At 44.2% G+C, this 20,218-nt stretch overlaps 1 protein-coding gene across 9 annotated transcripts in view; it reads right to left on the bottom strand.

Moving 5' to 3' along the window:
• Nucleotides 1-17,799, bottom strand: part of cicb (capicua transcriptional repressor b) — a 36,017-nt gene extending 18,218 nt beyond the window's left edge. For 8 of the 9 annotated variants that reach the window (XM_068570726.1, XM_068570728.1, XM_068570729.1 and 5 more), the window contains exons 1-2: nucleotides 17,569-17,799; nucleotides 7,834-11,777 (exon numbers count right to left, since the gene is read on the bottom strand). In XM_068570726.1, the coding sequence (XP_068426827.1) occupies nucleotides 7,834-11,662 (3,829 nt within the window). In that variant the 5' untranslated portion in view covers nucleotides 11,663-11,777; nucleotides 17,569-17,799. Of the gene's footprint in view, nucleotides 1-7,833; nucleotides 11,778-11,864; nucleotides 11,989-17,568 lie in introns of those variants that run through there. The other variant, XM_068570727.1, reaches the window with a different exon arrangement.
• Nucleotides 17,800-20,218: the final 2,419 nt, after the last annotated feature.

Genomic DNA, 20,218 nt, shown 5'->3' with positions numbered 1-20,218 from the left:
ATAAAAAGCACTTTCCAATCCCCACCACATTTTCCCCACCCCTCCATCATGCAAATGTGCCTCCTGCAGACAGAATGTTCAATGTTCTGATACAACACTCACAGCGCTAGAAGAAAAAAAGAGAGTTGAAAACAGGAGAGTCAGGGTGGTTGGAAAGAGAGGGAAAAAGGGTGGAGAGGACCAGAAGGTAAAAATAGACTGAGAGTCATTTTCGGCAAGTGAGGCAAGGAGGCCTGGAGGAGGTTGGGTGGGTGGGTGGGTGGAGAGAAAACAACTTGTGAAAACAGAACTTCTCTTAAATGGAGGAAGGGCGAGGGGGGCCAGAGATGGGGGGAGGCAAATGGAGACAAAGGCACAGTATTTAAAGGTATACATATAGTTTTGAGGTATCACACAGCTACGACAGTAAGGAAGAATATTTGGTTTCCCATCATACTGTATGAGTGAAGAAGTCATGCTCAGTTTAGCTCATCTATCCATGCAACACTGGGAGGGACTTAATGACCATGACCAGCTAGTCAGCTCATAACCGACCAATAACGCTGTGAGAGTCACGAGCAGCAGCTGTCCTCAGTAATAAAAAAGTAAACCCTCTCAGTCCTAAGTATCGTTTCTCTAAATGGAAAACACTGATAGATCTAAATACGGATCTGAGCAACTATACAAGACAAGATGAATAGTATTCAAACATCAACAATAGGAGTGTACCGAAGCTCCTTTGGCTGTATTTTGTCAGGCAATTATCAGTAAAACATCTTGTGGCATGTAGAAATATCGGGTGACTGTACTTCTTTGAAGACTGCAGGTTTACAGGGAGGGTCAAACTAGAAGGCATTAGAGAGACAGAGAAAGAGAGACGGAGAGAGAGAGAGAGAGAGAGAGAGAGAGAGAGAGAGAGAGAGAGAGAGAGAGAGAGAAAGAGAGAGAGAGAGAGAAAGAGAGAGAGAGAGAGAGAGAGAGAGAGAGAGAGAGATAAAAGGTTATCAACCGCACCAAGCTCTCAACAAGTCAACCCGGCCAACACAGTGGGCAACGCGGAGGGACCTGGACAGCTTGGCTGATTACTGTGGCTGCGCAGTGGTTACAACCCTGGTTAAACAATACAAGCCCTTGATAATGAACTTCGTCTGACCAATTATTCAGAGCAGAGTACTCAGTTTTACGCCTACATTCTTTATAGAGTCACACAACAAAATACTGCAAATACACTTGTGTAAAAGTTACCTTTTTCTCACTTCAGGGGTAATTTTGATTGTCATTCAGCAGCTATTTGGGCAAAAGACAAAAGGCTGCGTTCATGTAAAGTTGCAAAGAGGAGGTGAGCTCGACAAGAGATGATGGTGGGAAACCACAGAATTCTCGGCCTTAGTCATATAAAGACAAGGCGTGAAAAGAACAGTAGAGAAATTCCCCCTCAGCCGAGCGGCGCTATCTCTCCCTGCTGCAGTGCAATATCTGTGTAGGTGTGCAGCAGCTTTCATTGGCTGTCTCCTCTAGGCATCGTGCTCTTAATGTGCGTATGTATGCATGTCTCTCTACCCCCCAATTACATCTGTCATCCGCCACGTGACCTCACATGAGAAAGTTGTCTTCCTCTTCTTTACCTATACGCCGACAGCGTGCATGCGGGGCATCACCTCCCCTCGCCCTCTTATCCCATCTCTCTCATCCCTTAATTCATCTTCCACCCCTGTGCTCCATGTCTCTCCCTCCCACAGTCCTCCATTCGCTCCGTCCAATTATAACTCGATTTCACCAGTCTTTTGCAGTTACCATGGCAACAGCTGTGTTGGGCACAGGTCCCTGTGTCACTTGTGGTCAACAGTCTGCCGCTGACCACGACCGTCTACTGCACAGTAAAGTTAAGCAATCATTTTGCATGGCTTTTGGACACCTACAGGGAGGACTTTGTGTTATGCAAATAGGAGATTTTTTTAAGACACTGGATGTGATCATGGCTTTGTTCTAGTTTCAGTTGAAGTAAAAAAAATCAATGACTTTCTCTTCTCAACAGTGAATCATCAGTGTTCGGTAAAACACATGAAAGTTTAACTTCTGACCAGTGTTTTGCTTAGCCAGATTCCTTCCTCCACTTTGTGGAAGAAGTTGTAATGTCTGTGATTGGCCATCAGGGGGCACTATTGGCCTGCAGAAAAAATGGCCAATAGACGTGTAGCAGCAGAATAACAGTGAAAAGACTGTGGAGCTCTAGATGCAAGGAAATGAGAGGAGGAGGAGAGTGGGATGAAGGAGAAAAGACATTCCTGTGAAAAATAAAAAATCTCCTCTAATTCCAAACTTGTGAATGTGGGGAACACGTTGATCTCTCGAGAACAAAGCATGTGGGTTCAACTGTGATCCTGAAGAAGCAAATCTGAATTTTGGTCTAACTTCATATGCATGTCGTCAAAGTCTTGGAGCTGCCTCAGACTGAGGAGTCCCACTGCACCAGAGCATTTTGAGAATCTCCCCAGAGTAAGCTTCGCCCAATAGGAAATAAGATTATCATTGCACATTACTTTTGTGGTAAGTCTAGAGGGCTTCACAAGTGCTTTGGTGCCAGTCTAGATGGCTGTGTGATCCAGATGTGGTTGTTGCCATGGCCAGGGAGGATATGCAGGGCTCTAAGCGTTACGTAAAGCAGGGGCGGGAGGGAGTGGGGATGTTATTCCCGGGTATCCGTATCCGGGTAGACCAGGATGAAGAGAGTGAAGTCGAGAGGAGGGGAAGCGAAAACACTGCAATGCGATGGAGCAAAGGGTTAAAACAAATATGTCATGACATTTTAGAAAGAAAAATAAAAGCAAGAAAATAATAATAATACGTGTCTGAGTGCAAAATAACAGCGCGAAAAAAGTGTATTTGTACTGAAGGGAGGGTGGCATGTTTTCCCAGTGTTGCACAAACTGCGTGTTCATGTGTGAGCGACAGAGGTCTCATGGAGAATTATGCACTCCTGACAACATATAATGGCTACGTAATGATTTTGCTTTCAATTATTTTAAACTGTGGGATATTTACATTCACTATTGAAACATATCTCATACAATATTAATATAAGATGATAAAAGTGCCCAATATAAGCTTTTCTGTTTAAGAAACGATGACGCTGATGATAATTATGCTCACAGACACAATCATGCAGCACAGTGTGTGAGAGGCCGAGCAGTTTCACTACGTGGTCACATTGAGAAAGAAACCGGGTGTTTGTATTGAAACGGGAATTTGGATACAAGAGAACATAAACGTAACGACGCATGTGAGACCTTTACAGCAACAAAATCATCTCGGTCCTCTCTTTAAAAAAAAAGAGACCGTGCACTCTTTTCCTCACCTCCCACACTTTTGATGGATGTTGACACCACAAGAGTCAAATGTTTTCTAAATAAATTCTCAGGATATGGGTTGGAATATTTCTAAATAACAGAAACCAGTAGTATTTAGTAGAGTTGAAATGACTATTGTAAATATAAAATAAATTTGACCTGGAATACTTCACTCACTGCTTGAATAATTTAGAGGAAACCCTCCGATTATCCACCATCGTCTCTGTTGATGAAAACACCCAAAGACAGACTAAAGAGGAGCCATCAATAATAACCAAATGTTGGTGTGTAAACACATTTGAGCATGTTGAGGTTCCTCCTCTCTCAGTGTACACACACACACACATGCATATGACATGCACACGCATACACACAGATACACGCGTACACGCACACACGTTAACACAGGGGCTGCTATTTCTAATTGTGAATATTCTGTGTTTTGTACTGGCTACATCAGTGTGATGTTTGCTTTGTTGCCATGGCAACAGACATTTTGGCGCTCACACATCATATCCGGTGCTCAATGATTGACGCTTGGTTACTCTGTCTCTCACACATTCACACACACACACACACACACACACACACACACACACACACACACACACACACACACACACTGCATGCAACAAACACGTGACACTATAAAAAAAAAAGCGGTCTCATCCTTCACTTTGTTACTAACACAGTTCCCTTATTTACAGTTTAGATTTCACAGGAAGTTACAGGGACGCTTAGGCAGACATTTCATTTACTGACTTGTGAGCACGTTTAGGTTTGGAAAGCACAAACACACACTAAGAGAAAACCTACAGAGTTTTTTTTCTTCTTAAAAGTGTGAGACTGTTAGTTAAAGAGCTAAACTGAGCCGGGGGATTCGTGCCTTCTTTTAGTGTCGAGAACAAAAACACAGGATATAAATGTGCAGGATTACAACGTAGGTCACATAGACAAGAGAGGAGGAACTCACAGACGACCTATATAACATCTATTAAACTTGTGGTCTCTTTTGCTTCTTACACATTAGATCCACACTTTCTATAAGATTGACAAACTATCATGATGTTATTTGTTGGCTTTTAATAATTGCCAGATATCTCATATTGATCTACTTCACTCCTGATGAAATGAAAGATCCTGCTTGACCACAGGAACATAGTGTGCTGAACATTTAGTTTGCCCATTTGATTTATTCTTCTAATTGTTCAGTATAATTAAAAGGCCTGGTGTATCCTAACCTTATCCCTGAATAGGAGTAATGTGCCAGTATTGATAACCCACGTAGGATCATTTAAAACAATCTGGGTTCCATTGCTTTTTCCCTTACTTGAACATCATTCTGACTAATATTAAATGTGAGTCCTTTTTCACATAAATACGATAATACTTACACCCATATGGTACGTATTACCATTACACAAACATACACGTATTTAATACGCAATTATAATTCAAGATCCGAAAGTGTCAGCATTATTATAGTCTACAGTATCAGTTCTTTTTGTTTTAGTTCAATGATTCCCAATCGCCAGGATTTATATAATAATATATTAATAATTAAGAAAATTTACTGTTTACCGTTTGCTCATATTTCACAAGCTGTTAAGAAGACACCAACACCTACACAAACTGGCATGTCACAAACGTAACACACACGCACAAACACACACAGGCGCGCAGTGTTTCCTACTTTCCCTCACATTTCACACTCTGCTTCGACCATATGCAAAAGCTCACACACTCTTTCCAACTCTACAGAAAACACCCACATGTGGTCCTCGCTCAAATATCTTCAAAATAAATGCACACGCACACATTAAAGCGTGCATGCACACACAAAGGAATGTTATTCATTCATTAAGCGCCCTTTCAGCTGCAAAAAAAAAAAAAGAAGTCATCTGAGAAGGGACCGTACACTCAAAATGACAGCGTCCCCTTTCCTGTCCACTTCTCTGTCACACTCGGGACGAGTCCACCCAGTAATAAGTACACACACAGAGAGGGCAAAAGGTTCTGCTGAAGTGAAGAGCACTAACTGAGGCTTTATGTCCATAAAGAAACGGAGAAGTGGGTTCTTTTTTTCAGCTGATGGTGAATAATGCTCATACACTTACACACACTTTATAGTACAGTGTTTTCCCACACCGGAGCTTGGGAAACCAATTCTTCACACACCCACTCAATACAATGCAACTTTCAACATATATCTGACACACACACACACACACACACACACACACGCACACACAGAATCAACCCACTTCATCGTTAGAGGTCCAGAACACAGCCCACACCTTGTTTGGTGTGTCGTTACATGAGTCATTAATAAACAAACAAACACATGAACATAAACACAGCAAGAGTAAGCGGAAATAGTTTGCAGTGAGAAAGAAGATACTAGTCCCCAGGTTCAGGATGTGACACACACACACACACACACACACACACACACACACACACACACACACACACACACACACACACACACACACACACACACACACACGCAAACGTATAATGAGCATGTTGGTCAGACTTGTTTAAGAATTTAACAACAAGATACACAAACGGCTGTTAAATCCTCCTATTTTCCTCCTTCGTCTTCCTCTGTGCTGTCGTCCTCTGAGGCATTCTTCATTCTCTTTCTAATCCCCTTTTTTTCCCCTCTAAAACGCAAAATCTAAAACAAGTTGCTGGAGACTGGCCGACATACATGTAGCCCTTACGCTCCACACCAACTTTTGCTTTCGTTGTGAAATGGTAATTTCTTGCGTGGAGCTGACTGACTTAAAGCAGCTGCACTTCTTCACTCCTCCATTTATTTATTCTTCTTCAGATTCGTATCGAACTTCCCCGTTCCTTTCTATTATATATCCATGCATTGTCTTGTCTATATAGTGTCGGTATGATTGCTCCCACTCAGCCACAAAAGTTGTATCTATAAAGACTTGGAATGTAAGAGATCTAAGGAAGAACACAATAACACTTATGCCCATGCATACATTTCCTCGTTTGCACTCTCTATCTCTTTCACACACACACACACACACACACACACACACACACACACACACACACACACACACACACAAATAATTTAGCATAGACTGACACAGATGATGTGACTAGTTGATCATTTAGTTTATTTTTGTAGCAGCCATAAGGCCATATGGGACAACAGAATGTTGTCTAACTGGAGCTTTTTCCACTGGGCATCAAACACACGCAGGTGGGATGTTAATGTGAATCGAAGCCTCTGTTACACAGTGGGTGTTACAAGACAAGTTAGGTTAAATTAAAATCACTTTTATTACTTTAATCATCTTAAATGAATGTTCATTGAGCTCAAATAAATTTATATGGTAATATATTATATTATAATAGATGGCTGGTATTTGATAAATACAAAATATATAGGGAGAAAAAAATAACTGAGCAATGTCCTTTTTATTCACTATTGTATTTAACAAAGCAATCTCCTTTTAAAATATAGGCTTTTATACATCTCCCTCTCTTTCGTGTGTGTGTGTGTGTGTGTGTGTGTGTGTGTGTGTACAAAATAAAAGTAAAGCTATACTCATAAATTGCCTAGTCTTCTCATTATTATAATACTTATGTCACTTGCAGTAGTTGCAACTAAATTCACATGAATAAAACAGATGTTTTTTTTTTCTGAGTTACTCTTCTGGTATTTTTCTGAAGACGTAGCTGCATTTCTCTGTGGAGTCTCAGCTTCTGAGTGGAAGAATCATGACTATTTTAATGTAACATGCTGGTGAACCTGCAAGTCTAAAGCCTGAGAACTGAGCTTCTCCTCGGTCTGAGTCGACGCTGTTTGTGTGAGCAGTTGCCAGACAGCCACAAAAAATGATATCCTTTAAAAAAAAAGTATAAAACAGGTCTAATAACAATTAAATTTAGGGATTGTAATTAAATTGCATATACAAACTAAATATGCATTGATAAAAACGTAGAGCCCCCAACTCTTTATGCCACACAAGTGGGGATGTTGCAAAAATGATTAAGTTTACGTTGAGTAATATTTTAGATATTGACAGAAAACTGGAACAGAAATTCTTCTTTCATTGAATTGAGTGTAATTATTCTTCACTTCTTCTTTACAAATAGGTACACTATATGATACGATTATCAACACATTATACATAATTAATGTTATTATTTTCTCATTGACCAGGTATATTCTTTTTCAGGTTTTGCTTTTTTCATTCTTTTGTAATGAAAGACACAAAACTTTAATTTAAAAAATAAACTAAATCTTTAAATATAATGTATTATTAAACATATTTACCCTCTGATCGGAGTATTTCTAAAGATGCACAGAACACACCATTAAATATGCATATTCCACATATCTCCCATTTTCTGACTGCAGCCCAATTCACAAATAAAAAAAACCCACATAGTTTCCAAATGTTCCCATCATTCCTTCACAGGCACTGACCTCACACACAAAATTCACCCACACATATGCATCAACTCTCACCTGTGCCAGGACGTCCCATGATGATGTCCTTGCGTGGAGCGGGGTGAAGGCTTTCAGCTGGCAGGATCAGCGGCAGCAAAGCGGTGGGAGAAGGGTGACAGGGAACTGGCTGCTGAACCTCACCCCCAAACCCGGTCTCCCTGTTCTCCTCTCGTTCCACGCAGGTGTCCGTGCTACTCGGAGCCGGAGCTGTGACTGTTGTGCTGACGGTAACTGACAGGGCCTGCAGTGGGGTGACAGGGGTGGGCAGGGAGGACGGTGTTGGGGACACAAGCACTAAAGTTTGGGCCGGGCTCCGCAAGAGGACGGTGCCATTGGGTACTGTGGCTGCAGCAGCGTTGATGGGGACGGGAACCTGGATGCCTGAAATTGGTTGAGGGGTGAGAGGTGCTAAGCCGATGTCTTTAGATGAGGTTTTATCTGTCCCTCCCTCGTTTCCGCCTCCTCCTCCTCTTTCCAAGGGACACTCTGTAAATTTCGCAAGCGGGACTTCAGGATTCCTCACAATGACAGGGGAGTCCCGCAAGGCCTGCTGGGATACAGGGACCACACGACGAGGCCCTACATCGGGAGTGAGAGGGGAAGGGGGAGTTGGAGATACCAGCAGAGGAGGAGGGGAAACGGCAGTGGAGGACGGTGGCCTACTGGACGTGGGGGTGCTGACTCCCCTGGGTCGGGAGAAGGTGGGTGTGTGTGTGCGGGAATGTGAAGCTGGTGTCTGCGGGGACAGCACCCGGAAAGAGTTGTTCAGGTCCCCCTGCTCCAGCTCTGTCTTAGGTGTGTAGTCGTGGTGGTGTGACGGGAGAGGTGGTGGAGGAAGTGTGTCAGGCTTTCGTTTGCTAGGGCTCATTGGGACTGTAAACATGAGGTTGCTGTGGAAAGAGGACTGGATACCTGAGGAGTGTCTCTCCCGTTCTCCTCCTCCAGCTGGTGTTGTTACCTTACTGCCCCCTGCCCCGGCTCCCCCCGTCCCGCTGGGCTGCCTGTGCCTCCGGGGTTGCAGGACCGGGGACGCGGTAATCGGGGAGAAATTGGCAGGCCTGAAGCCGAACAGCGGAGAAGGTGAGGGAGAGGGGGCAGGGGAGAAGGGCGACTGGGTGGAGATGGGAGAAAAGGAGGGCGTGCCGGAGCGGGAGCTCCCTAATGACACGAGCATGGAGGCAGCCTCACACTCGTCAAAGTCAAAGCGTGACGACAGGTCATGGGGGAGGAGAGAGGGGAGGACTAAGCGAGGTCTAGAGTCTCCTCTGCTACTGGTCTCACTGCTCTCTCTGGACGTGTCGTCCCACTCAAACTCACTGCTTGCTCTCCCCCGCAGGTCAGGGGTGACCGTCCCTGAGCTGCTGCCCCCTCCCCCTCCCCCTGTTGTCTCCATCTCTTTGGACCTCATGGACAAATGTCTTGAGCAGTATCCTCGCCGCTGAGACTCCTTCATACAGCCCTCCCTGGAGCACAGCCTCCTCCACTGCTTGCCGTTGAACTTCTTACGAATACCATTAGGCGTGCACACCACATCGCCCTTCTTGTATTTCTGCTGAGCCAATGAGAGGGGAGTCCTGGAGCGAGAGGAGGTAGAAGTGGGAGTAGGGGTCTGAGTGGGAGTGGACTTTGATAGAGGTAGGCTTGGAGTGGTCTTGCTAATTTCAGACCCCAGTAGGGCAGGAGAACGGGGCGGCTGGGGTCCAGCGAGGGTGGAGAGCTGTGGGGGTCCCAGACCTTGCACCACAGAGAGATGGGGAGAGATGGGGGGGTAGCCACTGGACTTGGAGATGATGTTTCTGTGCTGAGAGAGCCCAGCATCTGTTTTGGGGCTGACAGTGAGCGCCATATTAAAACGAGACACCTCAACATCCTCTTCTGGAGTGTTTGGCTGATCCTGCCTCTCTCTGCCAGAGTAGTTCTCTCCGCTGTCGTGAACTGTGCTGCCGGCTACACCAGACGTCACGATGGAGGAATGAGATGCTGGATGTGCGTTGTTATAGGGATGCCCTCCTGCAACTCCTTCATGTGAAAAACCATGGCCTAACCTCGCCCCACCTCCCAGCACCCCCATCCCAATACTTAACTGGCACACTTCCCTCTCTACCTCCATCTCCTCCCTCCGCTCCCTCTCCTCTCTCTCCCTCTCTCGCTCTCTTTCCTGTGCTCTCCCACCATCCAAATGCGGGACCTCCCAAGGAGGGGTGAGCAGTCTCAGACTTTGTCGGGACACCCACACAGCCTGAGAGTTAGCATTAGCTTTCCTTTTCTCTTCCTTTTCCCCGGCCTGTACATTTTCCAGAGTCTCTCTGTCTTCACCCAGGAGCACCTGGTAAGGAAAAGACACGCCAGGATGGGGGTCCACCTGAGTGATAATCCCCTCTCTGTACAGCAGAGGACCCCCCTCCTCTCCCCCAAAGGGCACGCACACCCGGGTCCTGACAGCCACAGGTGCCATACCTGGAGGGGGGGCATCCAAAATGAACTCCACGGTGCTCTCAGCCCCGGAGGACGATGTCATCACGGTTCCACCATGGAAAGGGTATTTAACAAGGGTCTCCTCTTCTTGGAGTTGGACTTCTACAGTACCTCCACTTACTCTACGAACCACCCCTGGTCTGAACACAGGTGATAAAAGGCAGGAGTCAATTTCCTTAACCCCTCGATTGCCTGTAGCCCCAACACCACTCTCGATGGGCCTCTTTACCTGGCGAGCAAGAACTCTCTGGTTTTTCATGCCTTTGGCCAGAGCTTCAGTGAGTCCCTCTGAATGCCTGGCCTCTTTATGGTGCGAGTTATGGAGAGGAGCCGAGTAGCGGGAGTTCTTTTGATGAAGGCTTGGTCCTGTTGTTTCTGTTCCGTCCAGGTCAGCTGAGTGCTCGCTCGCAGTATCAGTGGACGAAGAGCGCACTGAGTTAGGGGTCCCCTCCGATTCATTCTCCCTAGCTAAGGAATCTTTTTCCTGTGATTCTGCTGTCCTGAGGGTTTTATCCTCTGTGGAAACAACATGTTTTGCTTCTGGAACTTTGCTGTCCACAATTAGCACTGACGGCTGATTACCTGAGCAATTATTACTTCTACTATTACTGCTATTAATAAGAGTATTATGGCTACCAGCACTAAGATTAGTCATGGTGTTAATACCACTTGTAGTGTTACTTTTAGTACTACTATTTATACGAAAATTAATGCTTTTACTAATATTGTTACTACTCTTGAAATTATTATAGGGTGTATTTAAACTATCACTGATTCTGCTGTGAATATTGCAGTAAGTGTTGTGTATGAGTGCAGGGCTGGAGGTAGAAATGGTAGTCAGGCTACTTGCATTGTTTGCAAAGTGCTCATAAGTGTATTTTTTCTTGGGTACACGAGCCTTAAATGTGGCTGTTTTCCTACTCGAGACTGAGCCTAAAATGGGGTTGTGATTAGGGGCCAGAGGGGGCGTGGCTGTGGTGAGTGGCATTGGGGTAGAGGTAGGAAATGCTACAGTACCAGTGGACACTGTCTTATTTCCATTTGTGCCCACCATTTTTTCCTTTTCTGTCTTTTCTTCCATTTTTTTCTCTTCCCTCTCGACCGACTCCACAGGTTTCCTCAGCTCAGTAGGCTCCTCCCTCGTGGGGGTATTGCTGTTTGTGGTTGGTTCTTCGTGAGAGTTGACGGCTGTGTGCGAGATCTGTTTGCTTGTGGGACTGCTGGGTGTAAGCTCTGTGGTTTTGACGAGTGGTTCCCTCTTGACTCTTTTGGGGTCTTTTTCTTGAAGGGCCTGAGAGGCCCCTCTCCTTCTCCCCCCTCTACCTCTGGTTAACGGGGGAGAACGCCCTCTGTGCTTCTTTAATGGTCTCATCTCTTCTTTGCCTTTCACAAAGTGCAGATTTTAGGGTGCCCCTCTTTGTTTCACTTCTAAGGCACTCCTTTATTTGTGTCTTCCTCTGGTTTCCTTCTCTCCTCTCTATTACAAGCTGGAACGGAAGAGGGAGACACAGAAGACGGGGGTCATTTATTATCTTCATAATCAAAAATTGCTGAGAATAAAAGTGACGTCATACCTGGAAGTGTGCTACACTGCACTGGCTATCACATTGGCTAAAAATCTTAGTACGCTCTTTCACCCTTGATGCCTTTCTGATCCACAAAGGTGTGCATGCCAGCGTGTCTTTGTGTGCTGGTCTAGAAGGGACAGTTTGTATACTTGAAACATAAAATGTTAATTCCAACATTTGTTATCTTCCATTTTAAACTGACTGCTTAATGAAAATAAAAGACATCTTTGCTTTTCTTAAATATATAGAGAAAATAAATATCCATATTCTTCTCCAGACTTTTTATACTTGGTAAGGATACATTTATGATTTATTTCGCAGATTATTCTGGTCGAGAATGGCTGAGATTGCGATTTAATCCGGTTAACCTTGTGTGATTATTTAATCACTGAGTAGGTTAATTTACTCTTTTAAATTAAAGGTTCGTTAAAAAAGAAAAGTAAAAATCGAGTAAACAAACATCCAAGGTCACTTCGATTTGTTTCTTATTCCTGTTCTCAACTATCTGCCTTTAATGAGCCCTTACATTTCTTTAATTTTAGATTTAGAACAAGTATTTTCTCTCAAACAAACACACACACATCTCTCCACTGTATTCCCTCTGGCCACTTTGACATGCGACAGGGAAGCTTTCTTACGCTATGCTTTATAGACTGGATTCACTGTGTTTTGACTTCCATCGGGAGGAAGAGGGCTGGCAATGGCCTGGGTGAGGTCACCAAACAACGTAAAATAGAGAGAGAGAGAGAGAGAGAGAGAGAGAGAGAGAGAGAGAGAGAGAGAGAGAGAGGTGGGTGTATGCGGCTGTTTGGCTGTTTGTTCAAATAGACTGTTCATGTGTAGTCATTTGGAATTTCCACAGTCATTCTAGCACTCACTGCCCCCCCACCCCCTCTCCCTCTCTCTCTCTCTCTCTCTCTCTCTCTCTCTCTCTCTCTCTCTCTCTCTCTCTCTCTCTTTTTCAATGTCTCAGTCTTTCCCTGTTGTCTTGTCATTCTCTCTCTCTCTCTCTCTCTCTCTCTCTCTCTCTCTCTGTCTCTTTCTCTCTCTCTTACACACGCACACACACACACACACACACACACACACACACACACACACACACACACACACACACACACACACACACACACACACACACACACACACACACACGTATTTCTACAAAGAGACAATATAATTGGAATAATCTGCCATGGTAAAATGTGCCTAAAATGAGTGAAATGAAAAGGCTGGCACAGGTTTAGACACTAATGCAAGATTACGGGCTGAATACAGTCACACACACGCACACACACACGTGCGTATGTGCCGGCCTCGCTCAACTAAGCTCACCAACTCACATGTAAAAATGCCCGCTTCCTACAAATACTGACGAGACAACTTGACTTGTTACACACGCTCACAGTGCATGCCTTGGACAATGGAAAAGTTACAAACACATAAGGTGACCTTGTTGTTAACTGTTTGTTTGCTGTCACAAACGATGCGCAACATAAAGCAGTAACACGGCCGCTTCCCCTGCAGTACAGAGAAGTATCTCTTCCTGGTCCTGAATGACAAACAACCACTCAATATTGACCTCTGCCCTCGCATACAGTCTTTACTGTATGAACGGGCCTGGATCCTCCCCGTGGTATTCTCTGCAGATACCAATCTTAAAAGGGACACTGATGTTTTGTATTTCATCGCGACAGCAGCATGAGGGTAGCTTCACATCTGGAGTTTACCTGTACGGAAACTGTGATGCTTTGTGCAGATGCAGCCATTTGAAAAACACTGCTCTGTTGATAAGTTCACCAACAATAAGTCTGCTTCTTGGAGTTTGCAAATGAAGACGATGAGCACCGTTTACTCTTACACTTCTCATTTAAATGTGTGAAAATGTGTGTATGAAAATAAATTAAACAGCTATAAGGTAAATATGATGTTATTTGATATATAATAGCGTCCCTGTCTATTGACTCAAATAATCAATGCATCTTATTAACCTTAATATCTTTTAAAACAAACCCTAATACCGATTAGCAGACCGTACAGTATATTAACAAACTAAATCAAGAGATCTTAAAGTGAAACTCTACATTTTTGTAAAAATAAATTGTTCACCTGAGATAATGCATGGGTAAAGAAGAAATCAAATTTGGACTGCAGGAATGTACCTTCTACCAGCACCATGCTAAGTACTCCTTCATTACAGTGGACTGGGCGTGTTGGTCCTGTACTGCACTTTGCAAAGACAGGAAGGAGTCAGGGCCACTTCACTGACTGTCTGGCTGACTGGATTTCTCTGGAGGATCTGATCTTAGCTTAGAAAAATGTGTTGGGTCATGTTCATGGCCTTCGAAAATGCTTGCGCATTTGGCTGATAAGCCAGCAGCAGCCATTTGTGTAGATTCAGATTTGGAAACTTAACGACCTTTCCGACCTTCTTTACTTTGGGTGCCGAGTATTAAGTGGAAGTTTGTAACCAAACTAAAACTATTTATCACCCAAGTGTGCCAGCAGTAGTTCAATTTAGGTTGTTTAGCTGTTTAAATTTGTGAATGTATTCGTATTTGTGTGGACAAGCAATGATCTTATGGACAAGCAATAATCTTAATCACACAATTTAATTTGAAATTCCAGACAAAATATCAATGTCATCAAAGACACCAAATATGTTTCACTAAATCACACGGATAAGTATATGAATTCATGCAGGGGGCTTCTGTAATTCCAATGCTGCCATATAATATATTTTTACATTTCACATGGTCCTAACTTTATAAAAAGGTCAAAAATAATTACACACACACTGCACACTCCACAAACACCCCCAAATTGAAAATAACTGGAGACCTTTCACTCCTAATGTTTGTCAGCTACAATCCAAGATTCTAAGTATACGTCTAAATCTCTTCTCTTGGGTTTTAGTGCATACGTTAGTAGGACTAAAAATACAAAGGAATTTGTTGGAGAATCCTGATTGTGCTTTGGGATGCATCCAGATGAAGCCGAGTGGAACTCAGTCATAATTTAGGCGATTCGAGACATCTGCACCTTCCAGAATTAGAGCAGGTTGAGAGTGAGATATTTGCTGCTTTGGTCTAAAACTACCGTAAATCCTGAAAAGACTGGTAATCGACGGCTATCGTCTCCATGGTGTTGGACTGAACTCCTCCTTAAACAGCAAATAGATGCTGTCCTTCGCCCCCCTCCACACCCCGCACCCTCCAACACACACACACACACACACAGACACATAGGAGCACAGGATTCATCCCCCCTCAGCATAGCAACATCAAACTTTACGCACACTAAATGCTCTCAGTGGAATTTACAGTGCAGTCATGCATACACTGTTAAAATCTCCCTTGGACCTATGTATTGTCTTACACTCACACATTCATTTGCCGTATGCCATACTCACACACACAGACGCAGGACTTCACACTCTGGCTGCTTTATGTTTTGATTTTCTTCAATAAAAAACATAAAAATAACTTTTAAAAATATCAAATTCTGAAAGTCAAAATATGGATTTTCAAGCAAAGACCACCACGCTGGTGATTTGTGAGCAGTTGGACAAGGGAGCCAGGAAATCTCATCTTAATGTCAACACGACAAGAAGAAGTTAGGCACAAGAATTATTACTATGCTATACAACTCTAATAAACCTCAACCTTGATGTCAATTTATCTGGTAATTTGTTAGCCTATACCCTACCGCAACATGGCACAGGGTATGTGTGTGTGTTTGTGTGTGTGTGGGGGGCAGAAGTGGGGGCATGACAATACATGTGGCTGTCTTCAGATTGTGTCTACATTGTTCAACATTGCATTTGCCCTATATGTCAGCGTGAGTGTGTCTATACGTAGTTACCAGGCACACTGCAGCTCATCCGTCTCCTAAAAGCATTTATGGGCGTCTGTATGGGCGCAGGGCTGCAGTGACGGGGATGGAGAGGGGTAGACTGTGCAAAGACGGTACAACAGAGGAAGACCGTATGTGATAGTGAAGCCTAGTGTGGCCCTTGTACACTCCTGCACGGCAGGGCTGCTTTGCCCTTAACTGGGTCACCAGGGAACACACTCACACATGAAACAGCAAAAAAAAAAAGAACATGCTCCCTGTTACACACACGCACAGTTTATGCACTCTCAAGTGATGTGATTATTCGTGCAACATGAGACGAGTAAGAGAAAACGTTTCATTAAGGTGTAGCAAAGAGGCCGAGCTGTGAAGTGTGTGAGCATGCCAATGTGTGACTGCGCTTGTTTTGGAGAACATCCATTGTGACGTACTATGAATAGTGGCAGCCGTTTAGCAGCTGTGAATGATATCAATAAAAGAGAAACATCAAGCCCTGGAATTTGTGCATTCTGGCCCATATTGATCAGGAGGCCGTAGATCAGAGGTGACCGTTCCTGTTGGGGACCGAACGGCAGAACTGCCAATGCCACATCAATGACCAACTCGTCCACGATATGCAAGGCAAGGACGCCTACACCATGACAGATGTGTCTTCTGCTTAAACAAGAGACATATGAGCAGTATGCATGCCACATGTGTAAATATGCAGGACAAATCAGGACACTTTGATTCTAAACGTACAAAATATTAATACATTAAAAAAATAATAATAAAAAAAACATCCAATTACTGTGGCTGAAAAATACACCCAAAGAAAAATATGACAAAATTGTTAAGAACTGCCCAGTCAGATATGTCAAGGGTGCATCGGCACTGATTGCATGCGAGGAAAGGTGGCAAAGGGAACAGAAAAGAGCGAACGCAACCCGGGCTCCTTCACGCTGCTCTCTGCGAGTACTACGAGAGGCGCTGCACAATGTCAAAGGAGTGTTATGATTCGCGGTAGTCAGCCGGACTGTGTGCTGCACAGGGCTCGGTAACAAACACAAACATGCCCAATTTGTATTTTATCATCGCGACTAGAAGGGGTCGATGCTTTTTCTCATACAGCGATGTTTTGGCGTGGAAAAAACTCCACCGAAACGCCTGCGTTAAAGCTTTCTTAATGGAAGCCGGGGAAGGTGACATATATGAATTTTGAAAACTTAGGAGAAAAATAAAAAAAATAAAGCCGGAATGTCTCCGTGTGGGCTCTTCGCTCTAGTAAGCAGCTCGGTAATGTTAGTAGTAGTGGTGCTTGCTGGTTGTAGTAGTCGTAGTACGCAACCCGGCAGACTAAACCCAACATATAATGACACCGTCAGCCAGACCACAAGGAAACGAGATGTTCTACGCTGTCGTGTTATTTTCGACGATGTGCTCCGTTTCTCAAACGCCACAAATTGCTTGCGTTGCTGTTAGTAAACATTAGAGGCTGCAGTGCTGCAAATAGGTCGATTGCGTTTTACTACGCTTCGCGCCGCTGCACGCGCAACTCGGACGCGACGGTCACGGGAAAAGTACTCAACATTCACCACAACATAGTAATGACACCCGGGGAAGGCTGATATGTTTCCCGGTCTTCCGTAGGACTGCGGGAAAAAACATTTGAGAAAGTTTTTAGGCTGTTACTCCCCCCACCACCACCTCCTCCCCTTTTCTCAAGCGGTGTCTCACTATTTCTTCGGACGGTATCGGAACAACCGACGGACCGTTGGCAGTTGGTTCTCGTCTCGTGCTAAATAGCTGCTCCTGGAAATGGCACATTCGTGTCAGTTGAGGTTCGCTGCCTTTCGCTAACTTAGTTTCAACTCACCTAAACAGAGCTTTTCCCCTTTGCCACAGAAAGATTTATGGTCTTATTGTGCCGATGAGGAGGCGGGCACAACTCTCGGTAACATCCCTTGGCTGTCGGCTTTGACGACTGCGCGGTCCGGACTCGCACTTTACTTTTCCTCCGCAAAACATGTCTTACCCCCACAGAAACTCAAACAAGGCTATAAAAAACTATCGGTCTTCTTTTCCACTACAGTCACAAAATGGTGAATGAACCACCAACAGCTGGGCTAGCTGACCAATGAGAGTTCGCTGACAGTTACAGTAGCCAATCAGCGCCGACCCCACATACCCGGGGGCGTGTCGCGCTGTCAAAGTCCAGTTGACAGACAGGGGGATCCAGCCTATTGCGACGTGAATGCTGAGCCAGACCGGTGTCCTGTCCCAAACTTTACAGTATCCAATAAAAGCTCTGGGAACCATAGGAACAGCGCGAGGGAGGGTTGAGAGGAGGGAGCAAATCACCGAGGGCCAATAGAAAGGCACAAATGCCCCCTCCTCTACTGAAAATAAGTATGTTTACCATAATTGACAGCACAAGTGCCATCCCTGAACAGACGGCGATAATGCATCACTCTTTCTGCTTCTCACACATAGACGTTGGTGCAGCAGGATTAGAGCCCCCCCAATGCGACTGTTTGTACTCTGTGCCCCAGCATCCAAACTGTTGCATGAAAGTGTATTTTAATAGTTATTTCTAATTATTATTAAGGCAGTGACACATGTGAATAATGTGCACGCGTGCACGATTTAAAAGTTTCTTAAGGAGATGGACAATACTTGTGTGGTGCAGACACAGACGACGCATCGGTGCCCCTTGCAAACCGCTCTCCCTCTCTCCCTTTTCTCTCAGCAACAGACGCTGACTTTCACTGTCTTGAGCCAATCACAGAACAGCATCCTGCTGGCTGTGACGTCGGCAATCTCTCCGCCCCGCCCACTCCAGTGAAAGTGAACGGGACTCGGTCCGGGCTGACGTCACTTCACCGGCAGGCTATTGGGCCGGTGTGCGATGTCTCGGGACCAATGGCTGCGCGCAGCAATGATGTCATCACGAGTGTTGCCACCAGCTGGACCGAGAGGGCGTGGTCTGGCGTAAACTCGCCTAACCCCGTGTTAGTAACTTGCAGGCAGTGGTGTTGGAGACAAACCGGTGGGCTCGGAACTGGCTGAAAGAGAAAGATGTGCACGTTTGAGATGATGGCACGTGCGTGAGACGGGCATCCTGCAAGTGAAATAACTTTGATACATGGTATCTGCATAATGAGCTTTCACCTATGCAAAGAAGAAGCGAATGCACAGTATCTCACTGAAGATATATTGCCATAATAGTAAATATTACATAATCCCTGCTCTGTGTGTAGTAGCAACCCAGACTCCTGTTGAGACTGACATGCGGGATCTCACAGCGCCCCCTGTGGGTGTGATCGGATACAAGCATGCACTGCTGATCTCTCACCCAAACTCAATGATGGGAGAGCAGAGACAGACCTAAAAACAGAACAAAGTTCTGATTGGCTGTAGAGGTTGTATATTTTGAGATGGTTTACTATTTACGTGTGTGTGTGTGTGTGTGTGTGTGTGTGTGTGTGTGTGTGTGTGTGTGAGAGAGAGAGAGAGAGAGAGAGAGAGAGAGAGAGAGAGAGAGAGAGAGAGAGAGAGAGAGAGAGAGAGAGAGAGAGAGAGAGAGAGAGAGAGAGAGAGAGAGAGAGAGAGAGAGAGAGTGTGTGTGTGTGTGTGTGTGTGTGTGTGTGTGTGTGTGTGTGTGTGTGTGTGTGTGTGTGTGTGTGTGTGTGTGTGTGTGTGTACACGGGTGTTGATTAAATGTTGATGTACAGTGACATCTAGTTGTAAATGTTCAGCACTGCAACTTACTTATTTAAAAGTAACAATTTGTCCACAAAAAACAAAATGTCTCAGAGGTACTATGTTTTACTCAGAATGACACTAAAACACACATTTATAAACTGGGAAATATCCTAGTGGTCCCTAGACCGGGATGCTGGGAAATAAGACAATATATGTTACCATTTTTACTATACCTTTTTCTTTTAGGCATTCAAATGAATTAAATCGAATAAACAATATTAACAGTAAACATTACTTTATGTGATTTTGAGTCATAAGTAGACTTTATGTTGAAAAATTAAAATCTTTAAAGTTTTAAAGTTTACATCTTTAAAGTGTCTCAAACTACAAAGGTGAGGAAACGATACACTTGAACTTTTCAGTCAGATGATATACATTTGCAGGCGTTCAATATATTGGATGTTTAATACATATATTTTACATGGATTGAGATCTCCAGTTTAAAACAGCTGGAAGCACTCATACTGGGTTTCTAAAGTAAAAATCATAGATGATACTGGAGCTTCAAGGTCGATATTGATCCTGATATTTGAGCATTGAAATAATGAGAATTCCAAGTTGGTTTAAAAAGAATAGCAACCTGGATATGCAGTGAATGTAGATTTTACAGTTTTACAATAGACTTGTTGGTGCACTCTGGTGGACAAACTATGTAATTGAACAATCTGTTTCTGAACTACCTTAAACAAATATTCTGCATTTGTTGTCAGACAGTCTATCTGTGATAAACTAATATCAGACGGCACGGTTCGTGTTATTAG

This window comes from Clinocottus analis, unplaced genomic scaffold (assembly GCF_023055335.1).
Source record: "Clinocottus analis isolate CAN_PGR_092001 unplaced genomic scaffold, fCliAna1.0.p SCAF_9, whole genome shotgun sequence".
NCBI lineage: Eukaryota > Metazoa > Chordata > Actinopteri > Perciformes > Cottidae > Clinocottus > Clinocottus analis.
This window is presented reverse-complemented; position numbering and strand designations above follow the sequence as displayed.